This window comes from Bactrocera dorsalis, chromosome 2, assembly GCF_023373825.1.
Source record: "Bactrocera dorsalis isolate Fly_Bdor chromosome 2, ASM2337382v1, whole genome shotgun sequence".
Classification (NCBI taxonomy): domain Eukaryota; kingdom Metazoa; phylum Arthropoda; class Insecta; order Diptera; family Tephritidae; genus Bactrocera; species Bactrocera dorsalis.
Window position 1 is genome coordinate 98600652 of NC_064304.1, and position 22750 is coordinate 98623401.

Sequence of the window (22750 nt, forward strand, 5' to 3'; positions counted from 1 at the left end):
TCATTCGAAAGAATATGGTATTTATTTTTTAAAGTTTATCTCTTTCAAATGTTGTCCGCGTCTACATACGTTTCAGATGGTCCATCCGTTGAGTCCAATTTTCGTTGACTCGTTCGAGTATTTCGACTAGTAAGTAGCGTGATTGTCCGCATAGAGTTTTATCTTTACATATCTCCACAGGAAAAAGTCTAACGTTGTGATATCACACAATCATAGTGACCAATCGGCTTGAAGGGTCTTTCCATGTCGTAGTGCATCCTCAAAATCGAAATTGCAATTTTTATATTGGCATTCGGTCAATACATCTTCGCCATACACATCACTTGATTTTCTTCTTGCTTGAACAGCATTTTTAAGCTTTTAATAGTGAAACCGTAAAATATGCCGAAAATGCTGTTTTCGATCTTTCTTCTTCGATAGGGCACCAAACAGAAACTATGTCAAAAAATAGTGCGTTTGTGAACGCGCTTTAAGGAGTTACATGGGTTTCCTTAGGTAAAAACCAGCCTTTTTCGACAATATTTTTTTTTCCTAAAAAAAAAATTAAATATTTTATTAGAATTTTTTTTTGTTACAAACATACACTGTTAACATAGAAATTCTGAAATTTTTGGAACAAAATATTATAAAATTAGAATTTTTGAAACTTTTAGAAAAAAATATTTTAAACTTGGCCATTGCGACGCCATTTCCGGTGATCTCTTACTGGATTATCTAAAGTGAAATAAACGTGTTTTAGTTAAAACCTTAACTTAGAACTTGGACGAAGGAAAAAAACTGAAAATTGTATGTTTGACAGACATTTTTACAAAACAATTAAAATTTCAGTGAAAATTTCACGACTATTTTTCTTCAAATAGTTGTAAGAGAAAAAAGTCCTTCATCCAAGTTTTTAAGAATTGTATTTCAAAGACCTGTGTAAAATTTCATGAAGATCGGTTGAGTAGTTCTCGAGAAATCTCGCCAACCGACTTCGAAAACACAGTTTCGAGTTTGCCTAGCTAGCCTCGAAAGCACAAGTTCTCAAGGCTGTACCTCTGAAACTGTAACTCGGATCAACTTGAAAATTTAGGACATTATTCTAGAAGTGTTGCCGATTTTTTTAAACACATTTAACCCCTTAAGGGAACGCGCTTTAAAACCAAAGTTCAAACATAACAAAAACCAACTGTTTTACGTGTTCATGCTTCCTTATAAGAAATAAATGTGAAAAAGCACTGCAGCATTTGTATTTAACCACGTGTACTTGTACATTTTTTCTACCAAAATATTTATATTTTTTTAAATCAAAATTCACTAATTTAATTAGTCAATTATGAGGTTATTTTTTTGTAATTTTTTGTAATTTTTTGATGTTTTTGTTTTTGATGTTTTCATTTGTATATGTGTATATTTCATAACTGTTTTATGTTTTGTGTGAGCGCCCCAACGAAATGTTTTCGGTTTTGACTTTTATGTACGATACCTTGTATACTCATAGGTGAATACAGTTGCCTCAAAGTCGATCTACTATTCAAGCGAGAATTCTCATATTACTTAATCCAAATTTATATCCCATGCTGTATGTTGGTCATTGTCTCATGGGTGTCATTCTGGCTTGATCAAGGCGCCGTACCAGCACGTGTGTCATTGGGTAAGTCGAAACAAAGCAAAAAAAAAAGACCAAAAACTAAGTAAAACAACAAAAAGCACAGTCAAGTTAAAGCAAAAAATAAAAATCATTAAAAACGAAAACTTGCAAACAAAGGAGTTTTCTTTTCAATAACACACAACTTTATTAAATACATAGTCACTTAAATATATAATTTTTATAAAAGTAGCAATTTGTTATGGAATTCATGGCTCGAGTACTCCTTTCAGAATACTACTACCAGCAATTAAAGTTGTAAACAAACATCGAAAAAAGAACATCTGTTACGTGTTGTTTTTCATTTTCATAGTGAACCTACTCATTAAAAAAAAAAAAAAAAAAAAAAATATTTCAGTTAAGTTCTATCTGCCGTAATTACTTAGTTCCTTAGCTATAATATTTTGTATGTGTTTGTGTGTTAGCAAGGAATGAACTTGGCTGCACCGTTAGCGCTTCGTGACATTATTCGATTGATGTATTACAGGTGTGACCACGCTGCTCACCATGGCCACGCAAACGTCTGGCATAAATGCCTCACTGCCGCCTGTCTCCTACACGAAGGCGATCGACGTTTGGACCGGCGTCTGTTTGACTTTCGTCTTTGGCGCTTTGCTCGAATTCGCGCTGGTGAACTATGCCTCCCGTTCAGGTTTGAATAAAGCTAGTAATTGAGATTTTATATGCTTCTTATTCAATGTATTTGTATTAATTGATGGTGTATTTTGTTTACTTTTTCTTCACATATTTGGAATGTCTGTGTGTGTGTGTAACTGTAAATACAACACAACTACACTGCTACACGAAAAATAAAATAATAATAATACAATATGTATAAAACAACAAAAACACAAAATGAGTGCGAATGTAACCAAGCAACTAGCTTACTAACAGATGTGATAAAATAACAGTAAACTATATTATTTATGCAAAATATGAATAACAAAACCAATAACAACACAACAGATGCTTGCCAATGTTGATTTTGTAAAAAAAAATGAAGCGCCACAACAATTTGTAGGCAAAAAAACATTGAGTAAATTAAAAATGGTTCGAGCATAACTGCATACATACATGTGTACATATGTATTGCAGTTGTAAATTATATATCGTCACCTGAAATGCAAAACTACGTAGATTCAAAAAAATCAAAATTGAGTTTATTATTGCATACATTTTACTACATCATTAAAATATATGTATCATAACATTTTGAGCTCCCGCTGTCAGATATAACCAATATATAACCATTTTATAACCAAAACTCGAATTTTATTCCAATATGTTTGGTTTCTATTATATAACCAACATATAACCATTTTATAACCTATATATAACCATTTTATAACCGATATATAATCATTTTATAACCAAAACTCAAATTTTAATTTCAATATGTGTGGTTTCTATTATATAACCAACATATAACCATTTTATAACCTATATATAACCATTTTATAACCGATACATAACCATTTTATAACAAAAACTCAAATTTTATTTCAATATGTGTGGTTTCTATTATATGCTTTTTCTTTGGGGTGTAAATTTTTGAAAAGTGCTGTTACGTCATTTTGCATTTTAAGTGACGATATTGTACATATTTACATATGTATGTGGTAGAAATATTTTTTTGCATACATTTTGAATTAGTTTTCGTTAAAGTAAACAACTTATTTACACACGAAATGCGACAAGCCAGAAAGCGAGCCTTAAAAACTGAAACTGAAATTAATTAAATTTGCATGCTTAACGAGTAAATTACTTATTGAATTACATTTGAGCTGCAGCATAGCCAATTTATGTATGTAAACTGAATACATTTAGTTTTATTCAGTTTTTATTATTACTTTTTTATTATATTCATTAAATTTTATACCCTCAACAGGGCATATTAAGCGAACTAGTTCCTTAGTTTTTAATATCGATCTGATCTGTTTTTTCATTCCAAAAATTTGCTCACTTGTCTCACCCGTTGATATTTGATTACTATAGAATGAAGTTCTTCTTTTTGTGTAAGAAAAATTTTTTAGTTTGACCAGATATCTTACCGAAATTTTGCGGAAATAATTTTTAACATGTCATAACAGGTCAACTGAAAAGTCCCCGCACTACCAAAACAAAACATATTTTTTTCACAAAAACCGATTTTTTATTCAACATAATACTTGTATGTCCTTTCAAGTGTAATACACTGATTATAGTAACCCTCCGAACTTTTCGATACCATTTTTGCAATACGGTTCGTCCTTTAACTCATGAAAGGTCTCAGTTTCGGCGATCACCTCTTCGTTCGACAACAGTTACTTGCCAGCGAGCATTATTTTGAGATCCGAGAACAGGAAATAGTTGGTGGGAGCTAGCTCTAGGGAATATGGTGGTTGCGGCTGCAATTCGAAGCACAATTCATGGATTTTCGTCACCGTTTTTACTAACTTGCGACACATTATGATGTCTTCAAATGCGTCCATTTTCCAGCGATTTCATTCTTCAAACGTTCCAGTAACGCTATGTAATATTCGCTGTTGATTGTGCTTCCTTTTTGAAGGTAGTCAAACCAAATTATTTCATACGCATCTAAAAATATAGATATAGAAAATATAGAAAACGCCTTGGCTTGCCGACTGTTGCGCTTATCCACGTTTTGGAGCGGGTTCAACGTGTGCAGTACCATTCGTATGACTGTGGATTGGTCAACGGATTAAATTTTGGATCCGTGCTTCATCCATTATCACTCTATTTACTTATTACTCTAGAAGATCTCCAAACAGTGTTCCGAATCATCAAGCCGTCATTGTTTTCGGTCAAAAGGGAGTCTCCGCCGCACACATTTTACACAGAGCTTTCTTACATCCAAATATTCGTGAATGATATGATGTAAAAGCTCAGTTGATACCTTTTCAGACTGTCTGCTACCTCGAGCAACTTCGCTTTACGGTCGACCAAAATTATTTTGTGGACTTCTTTGATGTTTTCGTCGATAACAACGTCTTTTAGGCATTTGCTGCCTTCACCGTCTTCAACGCTCATTTTACCACGTCTAAACTTAGCATACCAATCCATGAAGGTTGGTTTTCCTGGCGCTGTGTCTGGAAACTTGTAATGAAGTAAAGTTTTTGCGTCAACTATCAACCTTCAAAAAGCAATATTTTATTAACACGCGAAATTTTTTTTGTACATTTTTTCACAATAATAAAAGTTCCTTTACTCAAAATGATACATACAGTTCACAAAGTAATGATCTGACAACTGTTCAATTCTTACACCTGCCCTTTGAAGGTTATGGCAAACTGAAAATCATATGGATTTAATTCTAGCAGCGCCATCTAAGTGTTACGTCGGGGGCTTTTTAATTGACCTGTTACAAACTGAACGAACCGAATATAGTTCTTGTAAGGAAATCTTTTTTATTTGTTAAGATAATCTAGAAATTTGGTATGGATTATTGTGTAAGTCGATAATGTATTCTTCGAAGAAATTGTTCAGATCGCATCAGTATAGCATATACATAGCTGCTATACAAACTGAATGATCGAAAGCATATACAAAACTTTTTCATTTGATGAGATATCTTCTTAAAATTTTGTATGGGTTACTATCTAAGATAATAGTGAAATCCCCGAAGACATTGTGCAGATTAGATAGCATATAGTTATCATACAAACTGTACTATCAATTCAAGTTGTTGTATGTAAACTTTTTTGTGAAGGGTATTATAGCTACGGTGCAAAATAATTTAACGTTTCTTTTTTGTTTTTGCTTTTAATAATGGTTTTCTTTTTAAAGTTCTGTATTTATAATTAGTTATAATTTTATATTTTGTTTGTATAAGCTCCATGTAATTCAATAATTAAAAATTTTACTCAAAAAAAGTTTAAATTGGTCACAAAACAATTGGTTTCTCACAAATACTACTGAACATAGCAGAGCTCACATAATTGAAATTTCATGTAATTAACAAATGAATAATAACTGTTGACTACCGAGTCCACGCTCAGGATACTCTACTAATACAAGTATTCTATTTTCTTATTTCATCCAACCTTTTCGCACCAACAAAAACTGCAAATACTAACTAACACAATAAACTGATAAAAATATGTAAAATAAATGAACGTAAAATGTATTTTGGAAATATTTGTCATTTCTATATAAAATAATCATTATCATATAATTGCATTTAACACGCGCATAATTTGTTTGATTACTGTCTTTTGTAATTATTGATTACAATTACAACTTTTACAATGTTTTGTTACATAAAATATATTTTTTCTTCTTTTTTCATGCCATATACATACGCTGGTGCGAACATGATTTCATACATATAATTTTAATTTAATTATTTTAAATAAATTATTTTAATAAAATTATTTTTATTTTTTTATTTCAATTAAATTTTTCAACTCGTTGCAATACACATATTCAATTCGTTTGAAATTTTACCCTTCAATTCTTATGCATTTTTTATTAAAATTTTCTTTTAATTGCATCTGGTAACGCTGTGTACTTACTTCGCTAAATGTGCAATTATCTGTGTCTCTTGGTTTCTTATGCCTTCGTTGCTGAAAATTATTGCGCATGTACATTTGTCTTTTTGTGTTTTAATTTTTGTCGCCCACGTGTTCGCTCTCCACCTCTGACTCCCTACTGACTTTCTCATTTACTACGATATTTCTCTCTCGTATAAATTCCAAAAAAAACATCACTTATTGCTGTGTCTATTCGTATCTGTTGCATTTTCCGTAAATTTGTGTAATCGCAAAAATAACAACAACAATAACAACACTATAAATGTTGCATGCATGTAAATACCATCTTCCACATTGGCACACAAACACACGCACACATATGCGCGCACAAATCTTGTGTGGAACAAATAAATTCTTGTCCAACATTTTTTATCCCATGCAACATAATTATATACGGATCGGGCCGCAGACATACATAAGGAGAATTTGAAAAAGAAACGTCGCGATTTGGAGCAGGCCAGCTTAGACGCTGCTTCAGATCTGCTCGACACTGACAGTAATGCAACATTCGCAATGGTATTTGTCAAAAGCTTATTCTCTTACATGCATATTTACTCGTGTATCCTTAACATTATTTTGATAGTTTATAATTTTTAGTGTTAACGGTATATTTATTGCTATAATGTATTGACTTTACCTAGCTTTAAAAAAACTTAGCTGTCCCTAACTCATTTCTTGTCAGGAAATATGCCCTACAAAACTTTAGAACTTTTAAGACTCTTTGGTTAGACATGAATTGAGTTGAAGTGCCAACCTCAAGCAAGCAAACAGTTACTTTAGAGCAGATATAGTCGGTTATGTTTAAGTATTTTTAGATCCTTACTACTTTTTTGGAAATAGGTTACGTGTTTTTTTTTAACATGTGGTTTTCAATGAGGCAATACTTTGCGATGCACTTTCTGTGAATGGGGCCGAAACGAGATGGCCATAGTTATCGATTTTCCCAAAAAAATTTAATTCAGTGACGAAGTTCACTTTTGGTTGAGAGGAAAAATCAAATTGTTGCATTTGATGTATTGAGACGCCGTTACATCCTCAAAAAGTCTCTGTTTGGCGAGCTCTATGTGCAAATGGAATCAATCGGCACATATTTTTTCAAAAATGCTACAGCTAATGAGGAACGCTGTGAAGTCATGGTTATTGACTTTTTCTTGTCTGAATTGAATGATGTTGATGTCGACGACCTTCGGTTCCAACTCCCATACAACTAACGGCGCTTTTGGTGATCGTATTATGGCGATTTCACATCGCTGCACTATTTTTGTGGGGTTATAAGAAGCCGCTTATCTACGCAGATAAGCTTGAGGCGATTGACGCTTTGGAAGGTAATAGAGGTATATTTGCTGTGAAAAGTCGTCGAAAATGGAATTTATTCCTTTCGACTAGCCGCGGCGGTCACTAGCCCGAAATCTTTTTGAAACATATTGACAAAACTTTTATTTTTATCAAAAAGCTTAAATCTTGGCCATAAGATTAAATTATATGCATTTTGTTTCTATTTGAAAACCAGATGTCTAAAAACACACCTTTTACTTCGAAATTGAACTAACCTAACTCGAATCAGCGTAATTCATAAAAAACACTTCGAGTTAGAGGGTTTTCAAGTTATGGAGGAAAATTTTTATAAAATTTGATTTTTATTCAAGATTCAAGAGTTCGAGTTATGGAGAACTCCGAGTTGAAGAAGTTCGATTTATGGAAGTAAAATTGTACTCTTACCACATAATGTATACTAAGTAAGTGCTTAGAGCAGTATACTTATATAGTAAGATGGCAAAATGCTCCTCGCATGAGATAGTTGACGAATTTCTTCTGTTAATGACGTTAACTTCGAAAAAATATGAGATCTCATTCGAAAACCATCATGTTAGCATTGGAGAGAGGCTCTCAACATACCATATCTTGTAATTGACATATTCATATCGCGAAGCATACCATGAGCGGATTTAGATTCCGAAAATCCAGGGCAAAAACGATACAATCGCTGTGTCTAACTTAAATAAGGTTATGGTAGATTTGCCTTCAATACAAATAGTATTATTAAAAAAGTATCATTATTAAAAGTCAAGCTAAAATTTATGGGATTCTGGTATTCTCCTCTAGATGAGCGCCACTTTTAAACATAAATTCTTCAATTTTGCGTTATATCATTTATATCGAGTTGAGGCATTTGTGTTTGAAGTTTTTAGCTAGTAGAAATTAGCAGTCTTCGATTCGCCAAGCGTTACTCTGCAGCGAACCATAAGTGATTTTAACTCTTAGGTTTTAAAAATATAGGAAAAATAAGAAATTTGTAATTTAATATGTCACTCGAACCATTCACAATAGTCAAACTGATCGAATGTATGCAAAATAAAACTTGGTAGCATTGAAGATAGCTGCTAGGCACTTTAATGAGGTAAACGCTTACTCTCCTGTGCGAATTCAACCCTTTAGTAAGGTTATCGCATACTCTCTTGTACGAATTCAACGCGACCATGTTGTTGTATTTTTTTGACAAGAGAGCAGCAACGAGCAGAGCAATGGCGAATCGAAGACAGCTTTTGCTTAATTTTAGATATTTGCAGTACATCTAGCTAGCTGATGTTTAGGTCCTTAACGCCCTAAATTCAACTACCCAAGTAAGAGGAAGCTGATTCTATACATTTCTTACTAATTCAATAATTCCTTTATTACCGTTACTTTAAATACAAAATTTGAAACTAACACATAACTTTTGCATAAAACCCGATTAATAACTACTGTTTATAATTAGTATTTAAGCACTAATTATTTTTATGTTTACTTTTAATTATTAACTATTAAGTTTTATACAAGAATTAATTAAAATTGGCAGTGCAAAATTCATTACTATAACAATATTAACATTTCAATTATTCTTTATTTCGAAACCTTTTTCATTTTGTCATTCCGATTGACATCAACAACCTCAATTCTTCACCACCAACCAAACTAAATTAACAAACAAAAAAATTAAATTAAATTAAATTAAACAAAAAAAAAAAAACAAATGATTTCAAAACGTTTTTAAACATTATGCATAACTCAAACTATCAATCAAAACAAAAAAAAAACAATCAATATCAAAAAACCTTCCTCTATCATCGTTCAAAACCAACAACAACCAAACAACGATAACAACAACAAATGGTGCGTGGGCATTCTTCATGAAATTGAAAAATGTGCGCCAACACGAAAAAATGCAAATTTAGAAGCCACTGGTGCGTCACCCCGGCGATCCGATGGCCCTGGAGAAGTTGCGCCAATGCGAGGTGCATATGCAGCCGCCCAAACGTCCAAACTGCTGTAAGACCTGGCTATCAAAGTTTCCTACAAGGTAAGCAATTAAAGACCACTTGCTCCAGAATGCTCTTGCAAGTATTTTGTTTACTTTGGACTTGATTTGTTTTGAGTTGAGTTGTAATTGCAGTTGAGTTTGGCCGTTTTTGAGTTGAGTTGAGTTGTTTTGCAAATATGCGCTAAGAAAACGTATGTATGCAAATGTTTGCACTTATTTTTTAAATTTGTTACAAATTAAATTTGTTGTTTGTGCTTTGAGCTTCAACAATTTCTTTTTGCTTGAATTTTTGCTTTTAAATTTACACAATATCCGTATAAAAACTCACACAAACTTTTACTGCGATTTATCAACTAATCAATTCCTTTGCGTATATATATTTTAATTACGCCTGCTGCACAATTCACTCACCACAGACAATGTTCTAGATCGAAGAGAATCGATGTTATATCACGAATAACGTTTCCGCTGGTCTTTGCGTTATTCAATTTGGTCTACTGGAGCACATATCTCTTCAGGGAAGAGGAGGATGAGTAAATGCCTAAATCTTAATTAACTGAAATTTTGAATGACATATATAAAAAAAAAAACTGTTAGAAAAGTCATTAACGCTAATCTATATATTTTCTTTATTTCTCCTTTCTTGTTTTTATTTTTATTATTTTCTTCATTTCTATTATCATTTGCTTTCGTTTGATTTGCTTTGCATTGGTTTGGCTTCTTCCACATATGTTCATTGGAAATTTTAAAGGACCTTCTAAAGGTGTTCCGTTTGTGTGATGTTCATATCTATGAAAATACAGCAGTGCAGAAAACTAGGCATAAGAAGCTATGTAGAATCGAAAAATCGTAAAATCAAAAAAACGAAAACGAAAAAAGCATTACGCGCGAATAACTTGAAAAATTAAGTGCCATGCATGCATACATATTATACATACGTACATCGTGAAAGAACGGCAGTAAACGCTGACAGCGAGAGTGGCAAAAATATAGCTCAATAAAAATTAATATTTATTTTAACTATAAAAATTAAATTAATTTAATAAAATAGCTAAAATGATTGAAATAGGCAATTTATGCACGTAAATAAGCTAAGCAGGTTAACAATTAGGAGATTCATGTATGTATAGCGAATGTCATCTAATTAACATAAACAGTCGTAAATTTAATCATTTAATTTAAGTTTCTTATAATAACATTTATTTTGTTTAAATCGCGGTTTGTTAATTATAATCTAACTTTAGATATGTTTCAGAGTACCGCTTAATGCAGTCAATGCAACATTTTACCCTCTAAATAATAGTCTATACATTCCGCTAATTGACTTAATTAAGCGACTATCTGAAACGACTATTATCGTACAAGCAATTAGTCAAACAGTATAAATGGCCATGCTCAAGTCGTAAACACATTATCAGCTATATGGAAGAATTAAAAAAGATAACAGATTTTCGCCATCGATTTCAAAACAAAATTCTATAAATGGTTTACATTGCTTAACCCAGTTTTAACTTTTTTTGTCACATGAAAACTCATATAAAGTATTAAATATAGTAGAACCACTAAACAATAATATAAGAATGAACAAGAAAAAACATTAACTTCGGCTGCACTAATGCCTAATATAGCCTTCACAAGTGTATTTCTGTTATTAACTATGTGTTCAATTTGTATGGAAGCTATATGCTATAATTAACCGATCTGAACCATTTTTTCGGAGATTATATTATTACCTCAAGCAGAAATCCACGTCAAATGAGGAAGTTTCCCATGCAAGCATTTCTTTCCGATCTTTCAATTTGTATGACAGCTATATATTATAATGGTCCGATATGAGCAGCTTCTTAAAGAGAAAATGAAGTTTCCAAAATTTCAAAATTATATCTTGAAAACTGAGGGACTAGTTATTACTGAATATAGAGAAAACTTATGATTTTCGTGATTATTTGGCTTCTGGTGTAGTTTTTTTAAGTCTTCAGCAATAATCTGCTAGCATTCCTGCGTTCCATTTGTCTTGATAGCGCTTCTCCGCTATGAAAATGTTGTGATGAAAGCTCTCACCTTGTTTGTCACTCACCGCACCGAAATTTGCGAGTAAAAATCCCGATAAGAATTTAGCATATGCATTTTTAAAGAAAAAGCTTAAAGATTCCCAAAGTTTTATAGAAATCTTCGTAATTTTTCGATTTATGGTTAGGTTTTAGAATATTTTGGACAATCCACACAAAACATTTCCGAACAAATTTTTCCTGCTTATTATATCGTTCTATATATACTACGCTCTATCGTCATGTCGTCGTAAAATAAGACAGTTATGTATCAGTAGAAACTAAATTCCAGTCCTTTCAACTAGACGCCAAAATTTCAGCCGGTTTTTCAAACAGATTCCAATCACGTACCAATCAGTATGGCTCTTTTGAAGTTGATGGTTTACAAATTGGGTTACTATCTTCAGAAACTTCATCGTGCTGACTTAGAACAAGTTCCGGATGCTTTAACACAGGTAGTTCGGCAATACTTAGGATAGGTCTGTTGGCCAAAAAAAGTATGGATACTGAGTAGTGTATTTGGACTTGGTGGTAATGGCTTTTTTTTGAGTCCAACAAGAATAACAATCAGTTGCATGATCCTTTAATTTGGTCCAAATCATTGGCACAGCAAATGCTATATGTCTGGGTTCTTGTTTAGTCCAACCTAGTAACACACACATACCTACAGAACATTTATATGGTACTCAGGATTTATCTTGATGCCTCACAGAAATTCCGTTCAATTAATGACGTGAAATTACGACGCTGAGATTTTTTCATTAATTTAATTTTCATTTGATTGTAGTATTTTTGCCTATAATTATCAATAATTTACGAATGTTCTTAAATATTCGCTTGAAGAAAGTATTTTGACATATTGTACTTAAATTTCTTGCATTGCATTTTCATAAAACCCATTTATTATGACTACTCGTTCATCTCACTGTTTTAAGAAAACTTACTGCAGAAAATTTAGAAAATTCATGTCTGAAACTGCCAAAATTTTCAGATTAATAGCGTATACCATTATTATAAATTTTTGGAATTAATATCAATTGTGAAACAGAGAAGAAATTATGATTAAAGTTAGACAGTCTTAGGCTTCATTTTTGTATTACTATAATATGGCGAAAAAGTAGTAAATCTTTGCGAGTTTTCTATCGAAAATTTATTTTAGACGCCGTCTTTAACGCACTCTCACAAAAATTTACCCTAGTTGCCGACGTCATTGAATCTCTAGCTGAAAAATGAGAGACCAATTATAGGTCACGATAATTTTTTTTATTATTTTTTTTATTCCTTTTATTTTAAATTTTTTCGCAGTCCTTGAATTCAGTCAATTAGTGCATTGTATAGACTAACACATATTTGGGAAAATGCTGATTGACTAAATTAGCAAATTGTTCGAAATGTTCCTAAATTGAAATGCGGTTATTGCCACTACTTTACATTTCTTCAAAAAATATTCGCACCAAATTTTAAGTTTATTATTTAATTTTCTTTTTTTAATTAACAAAAAATCGGAACATACATTTTTGTTAATCTAAGTCTAAATGTAGTCTTATTCGAGCTTTTGCATTTCTCAACTGACATAAAATTTTCAATCAAAACTATTAGCGGCCAGATCGTCAATTATGTTTGTAAATATGTTTGCAATGATTTGTTATCATATGGAATTAAAACAAAATAAAAGCGTCATTGGAATATTGTTGCATTAACTTTATATTTGACAATTATCTTAAGTGTGTTACTAAGCGTGTAAATTAAGCAAAAAAAAAACTGTGTATTTATAAAAGCTTACATAGGTTAATATTTGTTTGTAAAATAAAAAGTCAATGTTTTTTGTAAAATCCAAAAATTGAATTATTTAATTTAATCCAATTCGTTGAATGCGTTTTGTTTCGAGGCTTAAAAAATTAGCAATTAACTGGTGGGTACAACTACAAAATTCAAATTGTTTTTACTACATATATTCAATTTGAAATATTTTTCTAACGCACTTATTTAAATTGATTTCAATTAATTAGTATTCTAGTTAAATTATGATTTTTTAAATAAAGTTTGGTTTTACTTCAAGCTACACATCATTTTTTTATTGTATGAATTTTAAACCATTTTTGATGTTAATATTTTACTTAATAAAATCTTAATTAATACAATATTTCAATTACATGTTTTTTGTAAATTAATTAAAATAAATTGTTGTTGTGTAAAACTTATTAGCATAGTTAAATTTTATTAGTAAAAGAAATTTAAATAATTTCTCAAAAACTTTTCGTTGCAAGCTGTAGATTTTTGCTTAACGTACACACTGAAAAATAACTTTAATAAACATTAAAAAAATTTCATTAATTTCTAGTTAAGTAGTATGATTCAAAAATTATCTTTATTAACAAATTAATTATGACACGTGAAAGTATTTTTAGCAAATATTTTATAGGAGCCACGTGAATCAACTAAAAAGCAAGCATTCAATAAATAAAGAAATATTAACAAAAAACAATCAAGCCAATTACTAATTGAGCTAATTAAGGCGCTGTCTGTAACAGCTGTTACGAGCTGCCTCTCCCCGATATTCAGTTTACAACTTACGAGCTGTGTGGAGATTGGTTACGGTTTTCAACCCAACTGCATTTTGGTTGAAGTTTTCTATTCTCGTTATTAATAAACAATCTGCATTTTTATCAATTATTATTATTAACTCAATGTGTCAAAAATATTTAAGTTGAAATATTGTCTAACTTCAACTTTTCTGTGGTATTACAGTATTCAACTTTGTGAAAGTGGGGTTGGCTAGAGTGTCGATAAACTGAAATGTTATCCCTACATTTTTAAAGAAAAAACATAGAAACTTCAAATTTAAGATGGACTGGTTATTATCATTCGAAAGAACATTCTTTGGCATTCATTTTTTGAATACTATCTCGTTCACATGTTCGATGCGGCTATGTTTCAGATGATCCATCTGTCAAGTCCAATTTTGATATTTTGCTCAAAGGCCTGAATCGAAGCAAGATTGTCCACATACACTTTACACTTTATATATCCCCACAGGAAAAAGTCTAAGGGTGCCAATCCACTGGCCCAAAACGTGAAATTATCTGTTCAATACATCTATTGATTTATTGGGAAGTGGCGCCGTCTTGTTAAAACCAAATGTCGTCGAGATCACGAGCTTCTATTTTAGGCATCAAATAATCAGTTGTTGTGGCGCGATAACAGCCGCCATTGACAGTTACGTTCTCATCGACAAAATTTTTGAAGAAATATGGACCGATAATTCCACCGACCCACAGATTTTCTGGTTAAAATGGCAGCTCTTGAATCTTTTCAGATTGCTCTTCGTCCCAAATGTGGCAATTTTGCTTGTTTACTTACCCGTTGAGCCAGAAATGGGCTCGCTGAACAAAATTTTGCTCGAAAACGTTGGATATTCTTGTCCATTTAACACTTAATAAACTTTCAATTAGGAAGTTTCAATGGATTGGAGTGATCACGAAGGTTTTTTTTTCTTATAATTGATAACTTTAATGCATTTTTTTGATTTTAGTTGGGTTGATCTGAAGTTCAATTCAACTGAGTGAAGTTTTAACTTTTTCACCAACAAAAGTTCGAATATAACTGTCGTGTAGTTGTTATAAATAAAACTGATTATGTTATATGAAATTCATGCTTAATATTTAGAGAAAACTCATACCTATATACCTATATGTACCTATAATATATTTTTTAATTTAAAAAATTAAATATTTTTATGACTTTTTCACACACCGAATTAGGGAAAATTCCATGTTTTCATTATTCAAAATTATATGTATAAATTTTTTAAACTATTTTACCAATATTTAATTTCCGTGTTTTGTAGTATACACCTAAGTGAACCTAGTTATTTAGGATAGTATGATAATCTATATGAACACCTTAACTTAGTACGAAATTTCGAAAGAGCTCTAACACTGAACACAATCACTTACTTCGAAAAAGAAAAAGTAAAATGAAAAATTCATAAACAATGCAATAACCATCAGCTTTACTAATCACATTACTATGAACATAAAAGTCAAAATATTGGTTTCAAGCACACACACAAGGAACACACAAAATTGTAAAAAAAGTAAATAAACGAAAAAAAGGAACTTAATGTCAGAATAAAAAATAATAAAAAATAAATTTAGAACCAAAAATTTTAAAGTTAAATTTAAATATGTATGGCAAAAGCATAAAAACATAGTACGAACACTACATCTCAAGACCCTTACTATAAAGCTAACTGTAGTTTACTTACACTCAAAATCATGTAATTCTTGTGTACTCCTGTGTGTGCCCACTCCCGAATCGCACGTAATGCCGGCAATTCAAAGTATAAAATGAATTCTACATAGCAAAATCCCTTAGCGAGCGTCAATATTTGAGACTTATAGCCAAAGCTCGTTTAGTTATCCGAAATTCACTCTAGTTTTCAATTGCTTTTCGCATTAATTTTTTATTTTCACTTTCAATTCGTTTGCCTCCTGCTATGTACATAAAACTTTTGCAATTAATTTCTATTTTTTAATTAATCTAAAATATATTTATAAACTTAATTTGCTTGATTGAAAAGCGCAAATATAAGCGTTTCGACATTAGCGTTGGATGTATGTATGTAATAAGCTTCAAGAAATATTGAAAAAAAACGAAAAGAAAAAATAAATAAGAGTAACAACTTGAAAGAATATACAAACATGTTCTGTTGGAAATGTGAGCAAAAACAGTTATGTAAAAGAGTAAATATGTGGTATAAAAAAAAAATCTATATATATATGTACAATGGAATTATATACATCTAAGCAAATATACATATATACATAAGTGTAGCAAGGAGAGAGCATAGAAATTGTGGGAAGTGTGGACCGCAAGTCGTTGCTCGTAATGCGAGTTGCGTTCCATTGTGGCGTGCGTGGAGGGTTAAGAGTGTGGATGTTGTTGAATATCAAAGCGCGGAAGTAGTTACTCGTGCATACAGGGTTTTTTCTAGCAACCGAGGCATTGTAATTGTAATAACAACGTATTTATAATAATAACTAGATTGTTGAAGACTTGAATATAAGTGTTAATACTAAATTTATGTATTAAGCGTGAGAATAAGTGTGATTAATTTAGCAAAAACCCCATACATAATGAATATAATGAACTTACGCGCATGTGACATTTTTAAACCAAAATCATGTGGCACAGATTATGGTTGGAATTATGTTTCTTTTTTAGTATTCATTTTCAGCCCACATTAGAGGCTATATAGAAGAAAAGATACAAAACCTACAAAAAGACCTTCGCATAACGACAAAACGCCTAAAGCCTGCTACAAATACGAGTATATTGAGGCGGCTTACATCAGTTCTTGCCAATTCGCCATAAAAAGTATGGCAACCCCGATCTTTCAACTTTAGTCGGGCGAAAGCTGGACAGTGGAGAAGCAAGTATCTATATGTTACCACCACATCTTCTTCGTAGCAAGTTTGACAAGTTGGGTCCTCCAAAGTCTTTAGCCTTACGGCGTGAGTGCCAATGAGACACTGTCCAGTTAGGACGCCTATTATTGCGGCGATGTAAGCCTTGCTAAGAGCTAGCAGTTCAATGAACCATTTACGTTCCACTCTGGGCCAGAAGGCTTTCGCAAACTCACAAATGCTGTTTGCTAATCAATGCTTGCCGAACTCGCGCGTGCCCCATAAATCGAGCGCACGTACATATGCATGAAGACAGGTGAACCCCTGTTTGCTCCTATCCTGACGGCAGTTGTGTAAGTGTTTACTGTCAGCAAGTTCAAGGCATGTTTGCTGCTTTTTTAAGAAAAATTGTTTTAGAATGATCCATATTTCATTTGCCACATATGCGATTTTAGAAAAAAAGTTTTTTCTGTTCTGACATCGAGTACAGACATACAAATTTTTCTTTTTTTTTAATTTAAAGCTATTTTGCGTATGCTGAGTACACAATGTAGCTTAATAAATAAAATTAAGTGTTTTCTTTTTAGATTAAGGCTATGAAACACCTGTTACTTTATGTAATAGTTCCTATGTTCCAATAGTCATCTTGTTCGAGGCTATACAGTTTCTCCTAACTTGATTGAGTTAATTAACATATTTTTTACTTTTATGTAAACAAATCGTTAGTTGCCTAGATTAAGTGTATAAAATACCTGTTACATTATAGTCGATTAGTTACCTCTTAATTGAGTCAATTAGCATATTTAACCTTTTCTCGAACGATGTGTAGATTAAAGCTCTCCTAATTGAGTTAATTAACATATTTTTTTACTTTTATGTGAACAATCGTAAGTTAGTTGTCTAGATTAAGTGCAGAAAATACCTATTACATTCCTTATTCCTATCGTCATTTTATCAAACACTATAAAACCCGTGCTGTAATGGCTTGAAAGCAGCACAATTGTATCATTATGATTTCATTGAAATAAATAATTTCGGTTTAAAAATGTCACAAGTGAAATGAGAAACTGCAAACAAAGAACTTATTTTATAATTAGCAAATAGGTTGTGGTAATTTAGTGGCTAATGGCACATTGAAAATCTAATTTGATCCAGCTCAAACATAATTTTATACATGTTTTCAAATTATTTTCGGAAACTACAATAATAAAGTATAATAATTTGAGTCGTCAATTATGCAGAAGATTTGCTGTATGAAAAAAAATTAATGAAAATTCAAATGAAGAAATAAAAATAAAATAAAATAATAAAAGATAAAAAATAATAAATAAGAAATAAAAATATAAAAATAAAAATAAGAAATGAAAAAAAAAAAATTAAAAATATAAATAAAAATGGGATATAAAAAAATTAAAATAAAAATAATAACAAAAGCTATACATAAATAATTAAGTTACGCATATGTATGTCCAAACCATGTAAATATTACTTTCAAACTATTTTGAAATTAGAAAAATGTGTAGTAATAACTATTAGTTAAGTGTAAAATAATACAAATAAAAGAAAAATAAAAAATTAGGCGAATAAGTAAAGATATGAATGTAGCACATATAAAAATGAAAACGTAACTGTTTTACAAATTAACTAAGTCGAGATTTTAATGGGTTTGTGTTAATTGTATTAATTGTAAAAATATTCAAATTCAAATTGTTTTGTTGCAAAATAAGAACTGAACACAATGAAAACACTAAAAGCGGCATGAACAGAAAAAAAATCATAATAATTATTATTTAAAATATAACTAGGAAATTTTAAATATAATTGTTAAGAACTAACAAGTATAAAAGTGTCACAGTAAAACAAATGTCGCAGCGAGAGGAAACAGGCGCACCAATGAGCAAAACAACAGCATTAAGCTCTAATATCATCACCTAAATGCTAAAAAGGCGTCTTGGACATTTGCTAATATTGTAAACGCTATGGAAATCGACAGCTAAAATCGTATGTCGAAGCAGGGAAAGAATGAAGCAGGTTAACTACTTTACATCTTCAATAATATTTAATATTTTAACTAGCGGAAAGTGAAAGCTTGTTTCGCTACGCCATGAAAAAGTGAAAGAAAATAGCAAAACATTGGCATTTAGATATACTTTTTTACCGAAATTCATGCCGAAACTAAACACATGACCACATATGCATGAAAGAAGTAGTTACATATCCGCCGGAGCAAAATAATATAAAACACTGCTATAACTACATATTTAATAATGTCTGCTCATTCATTCTTCATCATATTAGATTGGCAAATATCGTATGCTGTAGGTTAAAGAAAAAGCAGCGTGACTTTTTCTAGACGATATTCTTAAATGTGCTAAATGTGAGATCTGTATATTGTTGAAATCTTGACAATTTAATAAATCGCAAAAAAATTTTGTTTAGGTGAAGCTTTAACAGCTGTGCTTTAGGTTAGGTTTTGGTCCCTTGCGATACCAGATGGAGTTCAGATGATATGTCCTTGAGAAGTAGTCATCCTTTAGGACTCCTTCGCTTCACACGAATTTTAACACACTCTGCGGCCTCACTATCGATACCTCCTCCAGTGTATCATGTCATGGGGACCACAGATGCTTACAGCGAAGTCTTACCAATGCGGGACAAGTTCCCAAGAAATACTCCATTGTTTTTTTGGTTTCCTGCTCTAGACACTTGCTGCTTACTCTGGACATTATATTCCCACAACAACTCCATTGTACATTTTCGGGCCATCCATATATGTAGATGTTTAGAGTGTTGCGCGTTGTTAACATACCTTTATGCCAGCCATCATTTTCTATGTTTGCAGCTTCTTCCTCAGTTGAAAAGTGGGGTCATGCCAACTGCCATTACCCACCGAGCTTTGCTCGAAACTAGTTCTATATAGAAATTCTCCTGCAACCAGTAGTCGTCCCGCCGACTTTGCGAAGAAGTCTATAGGCTGCAGGTTTAGTACCAGTTCAAAAGTTTTTTTTTATTAAATAAAGCATACAAATAGGGCTTTTATTTTGACTGCTACTTATGTATGTAAGACCTGATTATTTTGACGCTGCCGCCAACTAACTCGAGCTTGCTCAATGACGGCTTGATAAGTGACGCGTGTCACCTTCAATAATTCCATATAAATGCGACCCATAGGCTCTCCATAAGACACTGGCTTGTAGTCGAAAACTTTCTTACTAAAGTATACGCAAAGCAAACGTCGATCGGCTATATACTCGTATAGTAAGTCTAGCATGCGAGATCGGTCATCAGCTTTAAGCTTGGCTTTTTCGTAAAACACCAACTGCGTTCCATTAAAGGATTGGGGTGTGTGAATTTCCCTTAACTCGTTGCAATCAGATGCAATAATAAAATCTTCTTCCTCGAACTTCATAAAAGTTGAGACCAGTAATGAACAGCGTAACGAGCTGAGTCGATTTGGTCAAGTCCTTCTGTCTATCTGTATACATACATATATGCGCACTAGTTATCGTTTCTAAGATATCGTTCTGAAATTTTGCACACATCCTTTTCTTCTCTAGAAACCGCCGATATTAGACAAATATATCATATAACTGTCATACAAACTTAACGATCAGAATCAAGTTCTTGTATGGCAAGCTTTTTCATTTAACGAGATATTTTCACAAAATTTAATATGTGAAATGAAATTATTCTGATCGGAACACTATAGCATATAGCTGCCATACAAACTGGTCGGTGGAAACACAGTCCTTGTATGGACAACTTTTTAATTTGTCATAATATCTAACCAAAATTTGGCATAGATTATTGCTCTAGCTAACACTACAACCTTCAAAGAAATTGCGCAGATCGGACTACTATAACATATAGTTGCCTTACAAAGTTACGGTTTAAAGTCAAGTTCTTATATGGGAAACTTTTATATGCATAGAGATATCTTCATGCAATTTGGCATGAACTATTCCCTAAGGCAGGAATGTAATCTCCGAAGAAATAGCTTAGATCGGTGTACTATAGCATATGGCTGCCATACAAACTTACCGCTCAAAATCAAGTTCTTATAAGATTTTTTTATTTTTCTGTATATTTCTATTAGGGTGAAGATAACTGAAGTTAATGTTTTTATTTTTTAAAACTGACAAAAAAAAAAACAAAACCAACAAACTAACTGTTAACAGTAAACCTTTATATACATAGGTATGTACTATACATTAATGTTCACGAAAGAAAAAAAAGAAAGAAATTCCAATAAGAATTGCGCAGACCTCCACTACGATGACTAATGTAAAGCAGACAATTCCCTAATAGTAATTGAAAAATAATAAGTAAAAAGTGGTACGCAAAATCAAAATCGGGGAAAATAAATATCAACAAAAAGGAGACACAAAAGCAACAAATTTGACAGAAGCGGTCTTGCAATGAGTTTCTAAGTATTTTACTCATAATGGCTACATGCAATTGAACAATTCAATAAAATAACAAAAAAAAAAAAGTTAATATAAAAACTGAAGAATATAAATATATCTATTTGTATATTTTCTATTGTGAAATAAAGCTCACAAACGATTTTATGTGTATGTATGTATGTACTTTTGTATAAATTTCATATTTGAAGTCTTCCTCCAGCATTCACACACACAAGTCAAGTACTAAGCACATGCAACATCAATGAATACATACATACACACCTACCAACTAACTAACCAACTAACTAACTAAAAAAATATAGATGAATAATTATGTAAAGTATATACATAAGTCACTTAAATGAACCACATGTTGCACCGTTGTTTCATCTCACGCGAAAGTTCTCACACTACACAAATCTTTAAAATCACAGACCGGCACAAGACAAAAGAAATCTGCAGAAACTCTCATGTTTGCTGTTCACCAATAAATAAATGAAAATAATTTAAGCAAAAACAAAATCACATACATAATGAGGATATTTGTAATATTAACATACATAGCTTATGCACATACTTATGTATGTGCATGCATGCATTTGGGTGTGTGTATGTACATACGAGAGTGTATAGGAGACAAAAGAGTACCGAAATAATGTAACAGACAAGTGAACCAAGTGAAGCAGAATTCTAATTAACAATGTTTATATTATGTGCATACAAAATAAATAATAATAAATAAAGAGAATTTGTTGTAAAAACAGTTACACGTTGGTATTAATAGTAAAGTTATTCCTCTAATGGGCTAGAAACGTATGTAAAACGAACGAAAAACGAACGAAAAACGGAATGATCAAAATGTATGTGTGTAACGCTAAATTAAAATAAGAAAATACTGAATAAAAATGAAAATTATTATTATTTAGAATTTAAGCTGTCTTTTATTAAAAAATCTTTCCGAAAGAACAAAGCCAAAGTAAATATTTTTCGTTGGACAGGACTATGCAAAGGTCGAGCGGGAACGAAAGAGTTGGAAACGAACTTACATACATATATACATACATATGTATGTATATACCTTAAGTAATCAGCTGCTGAAGGTACCAGCGGTGTATTATCTACTGAAATCGACTGGTTTAAAACATAAATTTACGTGAGTTTTTCACATTTTGCCGCATTGATTAGGCTAATTCAACTATGGCGTATACAAATTTCAATTAAGGGGTTAGGTGGGTTTGAAAATTAAAAAAAAAATGTTTTTTTTTTATCTTATTAAATAGTCCAATATGTTTAGAATATTCTCCTAAAATTTCAAATCGATCCGAGTAAAATTCTAGGAGATATATCCTTCGGAAGTTCCGCCCATTAGGCCACGTCAGCGCAGCGTCAAAACTTTAAACGTATTTATGTATCTCAAAACTCTATTTTTTA

General features: G+C 31.7%; 1 protein-coding gene across 36 annotated transcripts in view; it reads left to right on the plus strand.

Moving 5' to 3' along the window:
• The window catches only part of LOC105231594 (glutamate-gated chloride channel), an 86531-nt gene extending 65454 nt beyond the window's left edge, over positions 1-21077 (plus strand). For 12 of the 36 annotated variants that reach the window (XM_049449281.1, XM_049449280.1, XM_049449288.1 and 9 more), the window contains 6 exons: positions 1481-1633; positions 2115-2294; positions 6557-6675; positions 9372-9496; positions 9874-9990; positions 10209-21077. In XM_049449281.1, coding sequence (XP_049305238.1) covers positions 1481-1633; positions 2115-2294; positions 6557-6675; positions 9372-9496; positions 9874-9990; positions 10209-10218 — 704 coding nt within the window. In that variant the 3' untranslated portion in view covers positions 10219-21077. Of the gene's footprint in view, positions 1-1480; positions 1634-2114; positions 2295-6555; positions 6676-9371; positions 9497-9873 lie in introns of all 36 variants that reach the window. The other 24 variants (XM_049449309.1, XM_049449307.1, XM_049449308.1 and 21 more) reach the window with 16 other exon arrangements.
• The last annotated feature ends 1673 nt before the right edge of the window (positions 21078-22750 follow it).